Source organism: Theobroma cacao, chromosome 1 (genome assembly GCF_000208745.1).
Source record: "Theobroma cacao cultivar B97-61/B2 chromosome 1, Criollo_cocoa_genome_V2, whole genome shotgun sequence".
NCBI classification, from domain to species: domain Eukaryota; kingdom Viridiplantae; phylum Streptophyta; class Magnoliopsida; order Malvales; family Malvaceae; genus Theobroma; species Theobroma cacao.
This window is the reverse complement of record NC_030850.1, coordinates 17,451,713-17,466,283: the sequence shown is the minus strand read 5'-3', so window position 1 is coordinate 17,466,283 and position 14,571 is coordinate 17,451,713. Positions and strand designations below refer to the sequence as shown.

The 14,571-nt window shown below is 32.4% G+C and overlaps 1 protein-coding gene across 3 annotated transcripts; it reads left to right on the top strand.

The window, feature by feature from the left end:
* On the top strand, positions 8,497-13,262 carry LOC18612817. Of its 3 annotated transcripts, none has more exons than XM_018113901.1 (3): positions 8,497-8,714; positions 9,610-9,851; positions 11,606-13,262. In XM_018113901.1, exon 3 carries the CDS (start codon positions 11,607-11,609, stop codon positions 12,747-12,749), a length of 1,143 nt encoding a protein of 380 aa, XP_017969390.1. In that variant the 5' UTR covers positions 8,497-8,714; positions 9,610-9,851; position 11,606; the 3' UTR covers positions 12,750-13,262. The 3 variants fall into 3 exon arrangements, with proteins under 3 accessions (XP_017969390.1, XP_017969391.1, XP_017969389.1); XM_018113902.1 differs by having other exon boundaries at positions 9,610-12,771; positions 12,866-13,262; XM_018113900.1 differs by having other exon boundaries at positions 9,610-13,262.

Genomic DNA, 14,571 nt, shown 5'->3' with positions numbered 1-14,571 from the left:
AAATTTCATGGAAGACATGGATAAGTGAAGAGGATTGAGTGGTAGAAAAAGAAAGTCAAAAAGATGGCTAGAAAAAAATAAAATAATAAAATATTCAAAAGATAAATAAAATAATAATATTTTATTAAGCCTATTAAAAGGTTTGAAAATTCCAGAATTCTTCATTGGGATGGTCAGCCAAAACCAGCAGGAGAGAGAGAAAAATAAGAACAAACCCTAGAGTGAGAAAATTCAAAGAAAAAGTGTGATTTTTCAAGGAATCAAGTGTTTAAAGGTATGATTTTTCAAGCTTAGCTTAAGATTTATCATTTCCATACATTTTTCATCATTTTTCATGGTTGAATCATGTGATTTGAGGATGAATTCAATACTGAAAAAATGGGTTAGGAGAGAGAAACTTGTTAGATTAATTTGATTCTAAGTTATGTTAGTGTTTTAAGTTAGTTTAGCATATTTAAGAACAAAACAATAAGAAAAGAATTTATTTTCCTCCATTACCATTATTGACTGAATTTTCTAGGGAAATATTGACTGCTGATCTTGATGTTTATTTGAGAAATTATGATGAATAATGATAAATTATGAGCCTAGAAAAATAATGAGAATTTTCGGAGCAAAAATACGAATTTTTACCCACTAGGGGTATTTTCGTAATTTACTATCGAGACTGATAATTTGCACCACACTAAGGAACATTAAGTCAATTTGGGTGCAATTGAGGTATAAAAACTGAAAAAAATTAATTTAAGATTAAATTGGACGCGTTAGTAATTTAATCATGTAATAGGCCGAATTAGGTCAACACCGCATTTAAGCGGTAGTCGGATAAGTTGCATGTCATATCATGCATATATACCGAGCCTGAATTGATTTTATAATGATCAAGCATTGATGTGGTGAATTATGTATTGTACACTGTGAATAGGTGGTGAGCAAATTACACTGATAAAAGTACAGAAATTGTCTTGAAGATTGGGATTAAGAGTACATCGACTCCTAGAACTGTGAGTGAACAATTTATCGTCTTAAATATCTAGAGTAATTATACTTATTTGATGTTTTTATTGAATGGTGAGCTTAAATTATAAAATATTATGTTTTTCAATTAAAATATTTTTTTATAAAAATGAAATTTATACTGGTTTTGAAATCAAATATTGTTTTGGAAAAATTGAGTATATGGAGACTGTGTTGAAATTTATGATTTTATATGTTATTGAAATTGGGGCTTATGACACTATGGTAGCATGATGGCTAAATTTTTGGGGTTGGCATGAAATATATGAATAGTTTTGGATTGGTCTCGGTAGACTGGATTACATTTTATTCGCTATATCATGAAATATGTGTTTTCACTTACATATTACATTTTTTTTCGAATTTCGAAATTAAATTTTGAAGTCTAAAACATTCGTTTAAAGTAAAATTATAGCTATTTGAATATAATAAAAATATTAAATAAAATATTCTATTTTCTTAAAACACAATATTTTTAAAGTTTTCCTAAAATAACTTTGTAGCGTAAGAGTAAAATAAATTTATTCATATAGTAATAAAGATAATTAAAATATGAAATTTCGTTTACAGTGACATGTGGACCCCCAACTAACCAAGAAGGTGTAGAGCTACGAACCTTTACTTCCTATGATGCAACTCCGAGATTAATTCTCGTCTTAATCAACTATCAACAAACTGTTCTGAGCTTGAAAAATGGATAGGAAGAAGGGTTCATAATCTCAGTGAGTAAACAATTACCATCAAAAGCATCTAAAGCCGAGTAAATGAAGACAATATAAAAATGTTATATCTCAATAATGTTCATAATACAAAATTCGTTTCAATCTATTCCAAACAATTTCTTTTCATCAAAATTTCCAGGCTTATGAATTTTTTTAAACTTGGCCCCTGCCAATATCATTCTCGCGGGTACCTTCGTCAAGGTATCCCACTGAGACCGCCAAGGCTGTTCAATGACCCATACCCATAAACATGTTTTCACATTTGATACAATCGTTCATTGGCATTGGCTGAGTCTCACTCTCACGTGGTGGCTCGAACGTGAGGTGCACTCAAATCATACCTCAGGAGATACTTCACCTAATATCTCATCCCGGAAGTAACTATATAATTGGGTTACCGTACCCCTCTCATAGGTAGTCCACGGAAACCCTCACCACTGCAGTGACCGTTTAATATACCACCAGACACATAAAAATTCTAGTAACATAACATGACGAATAAAATGTAATCCAATCTACCGAGACTAATCCAAAACTATTCATATATTTCATGCCAACCCCAAAAATTTAGCCATCATGCTACCATAGTGTCATAAGCCCCAATTTCAATAACATATAAAATCATAAATTTCAACACAGTCTTCATATACTCAATTTTCTCAAAACAATATTTGATTTGAAAACCAGTATAAATTTCATTTTTATAAAAAAATATTTTAATTGGAAAACATAATATTTTATAATTTAAGCTCACCATTCAATAAAAACATCAAACAAGTATAATTACTCTAGATATTTAAGACGATAAATTGTCCACTCACAGTTCTAGGAGTCGATGTACTCCTAATCCCAGTCTTCAAGATAATTTCTGTACTTTTACCAGTGTAATTTGCTCACTACCTATCCACAATGTAAAATACATAATTCACCACATCAACGTTTGACCATTATAAAATCAATTTGGGCTCGGTATATATGCATGATATGACATGCAACTTATCCGACTATCGCTTAAATGCGGTGCTGACCTAATTGGGCCTATTACCCGATTAAATTACTAACGCGTCCAATTTAATCTCAAATTAATTTTTTTCAGTTTCTATACCTCAATTGCACCCAAATTTTCCTCAATGTGGTACAAATTATTAGTCTCGATAGTAAATTACGAAAATACCCCTAGTGGGTAAAAATTCATATTTTTACTATGAAAATTTTCATTATTTTTCTAAGCTCATAATTTATCATTATTCATCATAATTCCTCAAATAAACATCAAGATCAACAGCCAATATTCCCCTAAAAAATTCAGCCAATAATAATAATGGAGGAAAATAAATTCTTTTCTTATTGTTTTGTTCCTAAATATGTTAAACTAACTTAAAACACTAACATAACTTAGAATCAAATTAATCTAACAAGTTTCTCTCTCCTAACCCATTTTTTCAGAATTGAATTCATCCTCAAATCACATGATTCAACCATGAAAAATGATGAAAAATGCATGGAAATGATAAATCTTAAGCTAAGCTTGAAAAATCATATTTTTAAACACTTGATTCCTTTAAAAATCACACTTTTTCTTTGAATTTTCTCACTCTAGGGTTTGTTCTTATTTCTCTCTCTCTCCTGCTGGTTTTGGCTGACCCTCCCAATGAAGAATTCTGGAATTTTCAAGCCTTTTAATAGGCTTAATAAAATATTATTATTTTATTTACCTTTTGAATATTTTATTATTTTATTTTTTTCTAGCCATCTTTTTGACTTTCTTTTTCTACCACTCAATCCTCTTCACTTATCCATGTCTTCCATGAAATTTTTAGACTTTTCCAAAATTTTGGTGAAGTAAATTTTTAAAAATTACACTTTTACCCCTGTAAAGTGAAAAATTACATTTTTATCTCAAAAACTGAAAAATTACCCATAGACATATTTTTCATCCCTTATACTCATACCATTCTCCAATTTGTCAAATGTGATTTAAATTCTCTTCAAATCTCAAATTTTGTCCGCGGGTGGAAAAATTACAATTTTGTCCCTAGATAGTGAAAATTCCGGTTTGACTCCGAATTGATCCTCGAACTCCTAATTACCATTTTGAGTCATCTCTGAACTGTGAAACTCTTAATTTCATCTTAAAATTCCTATTTGAACTAGTTCGAGGCTTGATCGACTTAATGATATTATTAGGGGTAATATCATCTTTTAACGATTTCTCGAACTTCCTAAATATACAAACATTCTATCGAGCATGTGAATGACATTATAATTATTTTACAAAGCAGGGTTTGACATACCAGCTATGGCAACACCAAAGTGTTTGTTCTTCATCAATTCATCCATTAGATGACGAAATCTAATCTTGAAAACTCTAGATGTTATATCAAGACAACTGCAACATCTACAAATTGCCATGGAATCTTGATAGTTTTGTAATAAGTATCTAGGATTTCCAATAAAACTTGAAGGTAGCATTATGCATTTTCATACATTGCTTGCATTATTATCTCCTTTTGCAAAAGCATCTTTTAAACCTTAATATAATTTAGCTCTTAATTTTTTTTATTGTTTCTTATAAATAATAATATTTCTTCTTCAATAATAGCATATGCATCAACTATAAATTGTTGAAACCCTTAACAATGTACTTTTAAAAGTTGATCGTTGTTGAATTATGTATGCATAATATATTTTCACATTGTTACATTTTTTCGTTTTGGTTTTCTCCTAACGAGTGCATGAACGTAGCTTATATTAGGTGTATAACCATATTCTCCATATGAGAAAAGAAGAGGATATTGCATGGTCATGAATGAAAGGTGCAGTTCACTAATTCGGTTTAAACCTTCAGTGACATGATCAACTATAATATCTTTATGGCCATCATATTCTCCTAAATCACCTATTATTAGACCAGCTATTTTAGTTGTAGTTGGCATTTTATAATTTAGGTGTGACTAATCTCTGGATGCTATAAGTTTAAGTCGAAGGGGTGCAAAGTTTATAGTTCTTAACCTATCCTTAGCCATTTTAAAGATTTTCAGAATTTGATTATTATCATCAAGCATTTTTATCAGACCTTCAACAATTGATCTGTCAAGATCATTGTTGTACTTTGCTAACCTATTTTAGATTTCATTTTCAATATCATAAATGTAAAGTTGAGTGAATTTTGGTTTGTTTCTAAATATGGGTATGAAAGAACCTATCTTATGATGTATTTGATTGTTGATCTTGAATATGTCAGGACCTCCCTATTGTTGATTAACTTATCAATTTGAGTTCTTAATGAAGTGAATTGAAACATCATGTTATACATTCTTATGTTTTGTCTAAACTTTTGACATCTAGCATTTGTACCATCAGTAAGTAAGGTGTCTAGGAAGGGGGTGTTTCTCTAAAATCTGGTATTCGAACTATACTTTATTGACAACAAAGACTAAAAGTAGGATTCCTATTTTCTCTTGATACATTTGACCTTTCTTCATACCACATGTAAGCGATGAAAAAAAGATATATATAATTAGGGCTTCCGAAGGACTAAATGGTCATCTGATTTCCTATTATATGCATGATGAACAAAAATAAACATGTGTTAATGATCACATTTACAAAAGAGACTAGAATGATATGAAATATTGATTTGACAATGCGTCTAAACTTACATTCGAGCATTGAGATATTTTCCTCCACTAGAAGATTATTTTCAAGGGTATAGTTTTCACATTGGCAAGGAACATCTTGCATGTGACCTTCATAAATTTGTGCACAAAAAATTGAATTAACTATTTGTTGTGATCTTATTACACACTTTCAAAATATTATTTATTTATCATAGGATAATAATATTTTTAATGTGTTAGAGGAAAAGTTTATCGAGGCTACTACCATGAAAAGAGTCACTCAAGCAACCTTGTGAAACTTGATAATGACTAAACTGATGATTTGAATAAAAACTATCACTCAACAACCTAATGTCCCCTACAAGATAATTAGGCCAACTAGTTATTGGGAAACTCGGAATATTAGTGGGCACTATGTGGAAACCAATGTTTGGGAAACCAACACCAGAAAAATGAATAATAGGTTCAACCAATGTTATTTCCAGTTCACCATAAACATTAACAATCGAATGAATTATCACATGTCCTCTAATAGGAACATGAATAACATTGAATGCAGAACCCCATGGGTGGAAATGATGAGCTAATAGGAAGTTTTGAGCAAATAGGATATTCATTCGATTGTGATATTGTGTATTATAATTTTTACTCAATCTGGATAATTTTTTTGCTCTTAATATTTTTAACCTCCTTTGTCTATGTTGTTTATGTATATTTAACTTGTGCATGAGTAAAATGTAAGGGGAAACTACAGATAGAACAAAAACCAAGCATAAACAGTAAGATAATAGAAAAATATTGCATCAAAGTTATAATAACCTGACCAAGCAATACTGTAGACACTCAATTTAAAAAAAAACCATCAATAAATAAAGACTACATAGCAGGAAATAAAAGGCTGTAATTCAAAATTTTATCAAATCAAAACACATTACAGTTTCCAGCTACACCTTGTGCAATGCAACGAATTATGTTTCATTCGATAAAGAAAAGCAAACATAGAAATATTTGATATCTTTTACTTACATCAACACTGGTTGTGCTATTATGAGATGGTCCAAATTTTGGCTAGAGAAAATATCATTCCCATCGCTAAAGGAAGAAAAGATCATACACAACTCATCAATCTTTTTTGATGACCAATCCTTTCCTTAACGAATAAAAAGATTCATTTCTGACCAAAATTGGACCATTAATGACAACCCAAACTATTACCTTTGGTCAACAAAGAGGAAAAAAGCATAATATCTAATCATTTTAAAACATTACAGCAAAAAATGAAACAAATGATGCTAAACTAAATTTAAAAAACTTATTTACTTACAATATTTCGCACAACTGAGATGGCAAGATAGAAACCCTGTGGAAAAAAGAGATATCAAGAAATTAATTGAGACAACCAATCAAAAAATAAAAAAAAAAGACCAACCAGCACTGCACATCTAAAAACATCAAATACAATAATCAAAATGATGATGAACACAGAAAAAAATGTAAACCGACAACTATGATGCTTTAACGAAAAACAAACCATGAGAGTACTTCATCAAACAGTATAGTCATTTTATATATAATGAGTTTCAAGTTAAATGCTTTGCACATATACATATTGTATTTTCAACAAATCACCATGTCGAAGACAAAATAAATATACAGTCAAGAATATTGTTCAGCATATTTAGAATCAAAAAAATAAAAAATGATGCTTTTATTAATAACAACTACCTTCATCAAAGAATATTTTCAATGTTCACTCTATTAAGCTTAGCATCGAAAGTCTAAATATCCGTACATTCTATTTCGTACCAACAGTAAGTATTTTAAACAAACCATTTAACATGTTTAAAAAGATAAAGCATAAATGATCTGCGAAAATCTTAGAAAAATATGAAAGCACATAATCGATTCATCAAGTTATGCTGGAAACTGAAAAAAAAAATAATCGTAAACAATCGTTTCAAAAAAAAAAAACAAAAGAGGAAATAGAAAACAATTAATTTCAGATAGTAAACAAAAAGCAAGAAGACCCTTGAGAGACAATTGTCAACTGAATACTTGAATCTGAGAACCTCTAAGAGCCGAAGTGAAGTTAAGAAAAGAAACGCAGTACAAAAACACATAAATAGTAAGAACCCAAATGAAATAAGTTTGAGAATGCAAAAAAAAAAAAAAAAGTGAGAAATCGATAATCTAGAAAGGTCAGACAGTAGCAAGTCAAGAACAGTAAGAGATATGACAGGGCCAAATAGCCAGAGACATCATCCATTTGAGACCAAACACGTAAACTTGCCATACGAAATTCATGGGCTAGTGTCAAATCCCCAAAATCATAAAGCAACCCTAAATCCTAAAAATGGAAACCTTTTAACGAAAATCCACAAAGAAATATTAAAAATTCATCACCCCCTCCACTTTCAACAGTCGACCCAAGGGCAAGCTTAAAAACATCGTCAGACAAAGCAAAGAGGGAAAATGAAACGATGGAAAATCATTAGTTAGACCCAAGCCAACCTGAGGAACAAAACCAATAGGGGATTCATGTGGAGAGGACAACACCGGCGGACTCCAAGTCAACCCTCCACGCTGCTCATGCAAATGACCCAAGCAATGACCAAACAACATCTAGACGACCTAAAAAGAAAACAATTAAAGCGGCCCATTGGTCAAACGCCCACTAACGACAGAAGACATTGAAATGCCTTCCTTGATTAACCCACACGACAAATCATGTGACTCCCACTCTGGGTAGACTATTGGCCTGCCATGCGTTTGACGTGGCATATTTGCTTTTATTGAAACAGTCACGTGTCACAACTTGAAAGGTCCTTTAAGCTTCTTTTTATATTAAATTATAAATTTATATATATATTTAAGATCTTAATATAATTAATTAATTATATGTATTTATATTTATTTATATAATTATTAAAAACTTATATTTATATAATATAATTAAAATATTTAAAAACACGAATTATCAAAAATAACCACATAAATACACGTGTAAGAGCCGCATCCCATCAACAAAAAAGGAGATGGTTGCATCCGACGAATGCCCTCCACCCCTCTCTTCCTCGTTTTCCAACCTCCATTATCACTTCATCTTCTCTTTCCTTTCACCTATATAAATAAATGAATAATTAATTAACTAAATTAGAATAGTAAGTAAATGTGAAAAAAAAAAAACAAAAAAGAAAACTTTTAAAAGGGGGAGGGGGGTTATTGTTAAATTTATTTATTCAATTCAATTATTAGTAGTCACATTTTCTACGGTGCTTCTAGCCTTCCACGCAATCTCAACTTCCCTTTTAGAGATCGGATAATTTTCAGTTCCCAAATTCCGAATTTCCCCTTTGTAAATCCCCACCTTATCTAATTTCGTATATTTCATTGTTGAATTTTGAATTATGTTTCTGATGATTTTTGCTTTTCTTGGATTGATTGGTGGATATGTGTTATGGGGTGCTTTTGATTTTTGTATTGTAATTTTTATATTGATAATGATTGGGTTGCCTACCCTGATAGAGGAGGAATCTTTCTGGGGGGGGTGTGTTAGGGTGAATTGGTGCGAAAGGATTGGTATTTTTGATAGGATGATGTGTGGGATTTTTGTGACTTCGATTTTGAGTTAGGGTTCCATACAACCTTTTTTACCCTTTTTTGGGAAGGAAGTTGTATATTTCTTCCTTATTAGTATTATTATTATTATTATTATGAGCAGCAGGTCATTTTTTTTAAAATAAATAAATAATTAATTAATTAATTTCTGTATAGCTCTGGTGAGATTGAAAATGGTAGCTGAGCACAATTAGGTACAAAAATGTGTGTATGATTTAATGAAAATTTGAAAGGTATTCGTAAATATCACCGTAGAAACTCAATGGATATTTTAATTGAAAATTCAGCTTCAAAAAAGTTGTAGTGATTTTTAAGGATGGTGTTTATGGAAGCAATTATGCATGAAGTAAAATATTTTGGTTGCTTGAACTGATGGGTGTTAAATAAAATTGCATTCTTATGTGGTTATCTCCAAGTAACTGGGGACTAGTTATTAGATCTCATTGAGCATAAACCTTTTTTGAGAAAGTAGTTGTTATTGTTCAAAAAACCTTTACGATATTCACCTCAATGCGAACTACCTAAATAGTTTCTATGCATTTTTTTCCCTATCTATTGATAGTTGATAGAAATTTTAGATTGAGATATATTGAATTTGACAATCTCTTCTGGTTTTGGTGGTCTGACTGCAGGTTTGATCGCAGCGTGGTTCAAGACTAAATTCTTTAGTTACTGATTCATTGGTTCTGCTTCTTCAAGATTTTTAGGACTTGTATTACATTACATAGATTAGTGCTTTGGAGCTTTGAATCAGGCTTTGTTGAGTGATTTTCTTTGTAAAAGTTAACAAGTAAGGATTCTATAGTTTTCAGTTGGTAACACATAGAGGCACAGAAGGCTGCAGTAGGAAATATATTTAAAGTTGAGCCTCGTGGTAAGTTTATGTTCAGTTAAAAAATGTACTACTTTCTTTATGTTTCAAAAATGTCAATAGTGCTTGGCATGTCTCTCATTTAACTGACTGGCGTATTTTCCCCTCTTCTACATTGCTGTTGTTTATAATCTATATGCAGACATCTATGGTTTTTTCTATCTACCATTTACTTTTATGTTTATATGTTCGATTGTGACGAAGTTGAGAGGTACTTTCTAGTTGGAACATGACAGGATTATTCCTAAGGGACTATGTTGAAACGTATGCATTGAAAGTGGTTAGTTCTCTTAGATTTTGACTTGAAAATGAAGGAAACATTTAGCAAACTTTGTTTGAATTATTTTTAGTAGGTTCCCATTCATACTAGGCTGAGTAGTGTTTGTGTGCTGTAGAAAACACTTTGGGCTTACTTTTTGCTCATTGTCTTTGTCTAGATGGATAGTAGGTCTGTGACTTACTCCTTCATGACACTAGTTTCAAAAGTGTGATCTGGATAATGGTTGATGAATAAGTGTTGCTTATGATAATACTGTTTTTTGGATGGCCAATGACTGGGTCTATCAATGAATTTCTAAATTTAATCCAAGAAAAACAGAAGTTCATCCCTTAAATGATTGTTGACATCATGTTACGGGGACCTTTTTGAAATGTAGATAGGTTTGCTTTCCCACTCTATTCACTGTCAACATGATTCCACAGTGCCATCTTCATTTCTTTCTCTAGTCATGGAAGAGGGTTCATGAAGGAGAAGGCTGAACATGAAATGTTCAAATTTGTTTTGCCTGGACGATCAGTTCTTTCTTAATTAGTGGTCTCAATTCTTAACTTACCAACTTTACTGTTGTTTGCTTCCTTTTCCCATTTGTATAGCCATACAGGTATTTGCATATTGTGAAGAGAATTTATTTTAATAAAATGACATGAATTAAACTGAAATGAACTTCAGGAATGCAATTGCACATGAGCTTACTGGTACTGTAGTATAAAATGTCATTGTGTTACCACGTTACTGTCATCCTTCCTCACTTCAATTTGCAAATTAGCATTTCGTCCAATTAGTGGCGTTAGGTAAGATAAATTTTCCGGAGAGACATTGAATTTGACAATCTTAACAATTTGCCATATATAATTTGTGGTTGATTCTTCCATTATGCTGCTCATTTATTCTTATGGAATGCACTTAACATTAACTGCCTTATGCTGATGGCCTAAGTTAAATCTTACTGGAGGACTTCTTTTTAATTCTATATAACTGGTGTTGGTGGTTGATCCCTAGAAGGGCTGTCAATTGCAGGCTTTTGAAATGAAACATTAGTTTTGCCTTAAACTTAGTTTGGTCATTGATTAATGTGAATGCCAGATTTCAGAAGAAGTGAGGATGAGAAAAGAGCAGTCAAGGAAGTTAGAGACCTCTTATTCCTTTCTCCTCCTGCACCTTGCCTTTCCAAGAAAGAAAGAAACTGGGGTTTGTGGGACAATAAGATGATAGGGTTTTCCTGGATTTTTGCTTGTTTTTCTTTCTTTTTGGAAGCTTGAGTGTATTTGGTTGGTTGCTTCTTCTTGATTCTGTGACATGTTGCCATTTTATCTGTCCCATTTTATTAGCAAATAATCACTTAGGTATTGAGACTTTTGGGAATGTTCCGTACATAGTGCTAGTGGTTTATAATGTTTATTATGTAGTTTATCCTTTGCTTAATGGACTATTTTTCCTGTTACCTGATGAGTTCAATATGCTGAGTAACTTTACACAGCATGTGCCAGATGGCTGGTGTGAAACGGAGAATAATTACTGATTCGGATATCCGGGCTCTCCACAAAGAACTGGATGAAGTCTCATGTCCAATCTGCATGGACCATCCGCATAATGCTGTTCTCCTCCTGTGCAGCTCACACGAGAAGGGTTGCAGATCTTACATTTGTGATACAAGTTACAGGCATTCAAATTGCCTAGATCGATTTAAAAAATTAAGGGCTTATTCTAGTAAGAGTCCAATGTTACCTCATCCCATACCCCAAAACCGTCAGAATTCTAGTACTTCTGATATGAACTTGGCTTTAAGAACTGATTTTATTGAAGGTAACAGAAGTCGAAATCTGAATGAAACCAATAGCACTCCAGGAAGATCAGAAGGTAATATCCAAGAGCCAAATAGGCATCTTGATTCACAACGAGAAGGCATTATAGAAATAGGGGACTCTGATTCATCTCAGGGAAGAGCTGAATCTGAAGAGTTAGATGCAGAGAATACATCAGAGTCTAAATCTAGTTTGAAATGCCCTCTCTGTCGAGGGGACATACATGGCTGGGAGGTTGTGGAAGAGGCCAGAATGTATCTAAATTTGAAGAAGAGATCTTGTTCTAGGGAATCTTGCGCCTACAATGGAAATTACCAGGAATTGCGCCGGCATGCCAGGAGAGTTCACCCAACAACGCGACCTTCAGATATTGACCCATCAAGAGAACGAGACTGGCGCCGCCTTGAGCACCAAAGGGAATATGGTGACATTGTAAGTGCTATTCGATCTGCCATGCCAGGTGCTATTGTGGTTGGAGACTATGCTATTGAGAATGGCGATAGGTTGGCAGCCGATAGGGATAATGGCACAGGTGAAGAGAGTGCACCATGGTGGACTACTTTCTTTTTGTTTCAGATGATTGGTTCGATTGACAGTGTTGGTGAACCAAGAGCAAGGTCCAGGGTTTGGTCTAGGCATCGACGCCCAGCAGGAGCTTTATCAGAGCGCCGGTTCCTTTGGGGTGAGAATCTGTTGGGTTTGCAAGATGATGATGATGATGACCTGCGCATATTAAGCGATGTAGGTGAAGATCCATCTCCAAACCCAAGGAGACGTAGGCGTCTGACGCGATCAAGGTCAGATGAAGATCAGTCATGAAAGGAGTCAGATATTGCTCCTGGTAAATTCCAGTTTCTTGACTTGACTTCATATGGAATTGTATTTCAGATTGCTTTTGGCTGACCCTACTGGTATTCTTGCTATTGATGTCCCAGCAATGTGCATGAACTGTATTATTTTTTGGACAATGATAGAAGTTTGCTGGTTTCAGAAGCCATCAGCTTGTGGGATTTCCAGATGTGTCTAGTTAAGTGGAGTTCTGTAAACTTTTGTGTGTCGTCATACATGTACGTGAACAAGAAACGTTTACTGGTTTTAGATGATTGTTCTATGTACTGAAACTCAAACCAGTGTTACTGTTAAATCAGGACAAAGTCTTGCATTGGCAACCAAATGGCAATAATGCCATTCACTTCTTTTTATTCTTTTTCGTTTTTCCTTTGGGCCTGTCTTCAGATTTTTATTTTTTCTGGTTCCGGGATGTTTCTGTCAATTTCTCCGTGTCCATACTTTGGACCGACATATGTAGTAAATAGTATGATAAATTTCATAGACTTTTTGCGGTATAATATTTTTTTCACATAACATTTTGAAGATTATTTTTTCAAATAAAATCTTGAATTTTATTTCTATTTCACAAGGACTAACAGTGTTAAACTTTCAGTTAAATTTTATTAAAAAAAATAAAACTTTTATATTTAAAAATTTTATTACTTTATTGACAAAAACACAAGGGGGGGATGTGGAAGCTTAGAAGAATTAAAAAAATGAACAATACATTTTAAGAAATTAGATGAAAGTGAAAATAATTATTGTCAAAGGATTGTTTTTTTTTCTTTTGCTTAGGGATGTCAACAAGTAGGGTATCCGTTAATTTTGAGATATTCGAATTTGAACTTGATTAGTAAATGGAATACTCGAACTCTATAATTACCCAAATATGTCACGACCCAGAACTCTCATCTAACCCGTGACAACCGTCGCGACGTCTCGATAGTTATTCATTACCCGAAATGTCAATTGAAATCTCGCAAGGCTTAACATCAGTTTTTCTTGCTTCCCCTGTGAGTATTAGTTACTAAAATCATGTTTTGAGAGATTATAAACTATTTTCAATTCAAAACAATAAAATAAATAAATTTTTCCTCACAATGGCATTTTGGTCATTTTTTTTCAAAAATCTCGAAATTCGTTAAAAATGTAGTAAGTATAAAACACATAATTCATAATCAAAAATGAGTTTTAAAGTCTAAAATCTTCATTTAAAACGAAATTGCGATTATTTGGATATAATAAGAAAATAAAAGAAATAGTAAGTAAAATATTCTATTTTCTTATAAAACAATATTTATAGAGTTATACGTAAATAATTTTTTGTAGCGTAAAAGCTAAATAAATCATTCATACTGTAATACAGTAAGTCAGAGTATTTAATTTAATTTACAATAATAAGTTGGCTCCTCTTCCGAATAAACAAAAGTAAAGAAGATTGTGAACCTACAGTTTGGAAAATGCAATTCCAACGGTAGTTCTCGATGAGATCAGCTATGTACAGCCTATTCTGAACCTGAAATGGGTGGAAAGGAAAGTGGTGAGATTTTATAATCCTAGTGAGTAAACAAACATCATTCAAAATATCTAAAATCGAGTAAAAGGAGACTATTAAAACATTTCATCTAAATATGTTTTTCATAACATAAATACTCATTTTATTTAAATAATCAACATGGCTTATGAGTATTTTAAAAGCTTGGCTCATGCCAAAATCATTCTCAAGGATACCTTGGTCGAAGCATCTAACCAAGTCCGTCAAGGCTGTTAAAAATTTCGTATACACGTAAACAAATTATTAGTTTGAAAA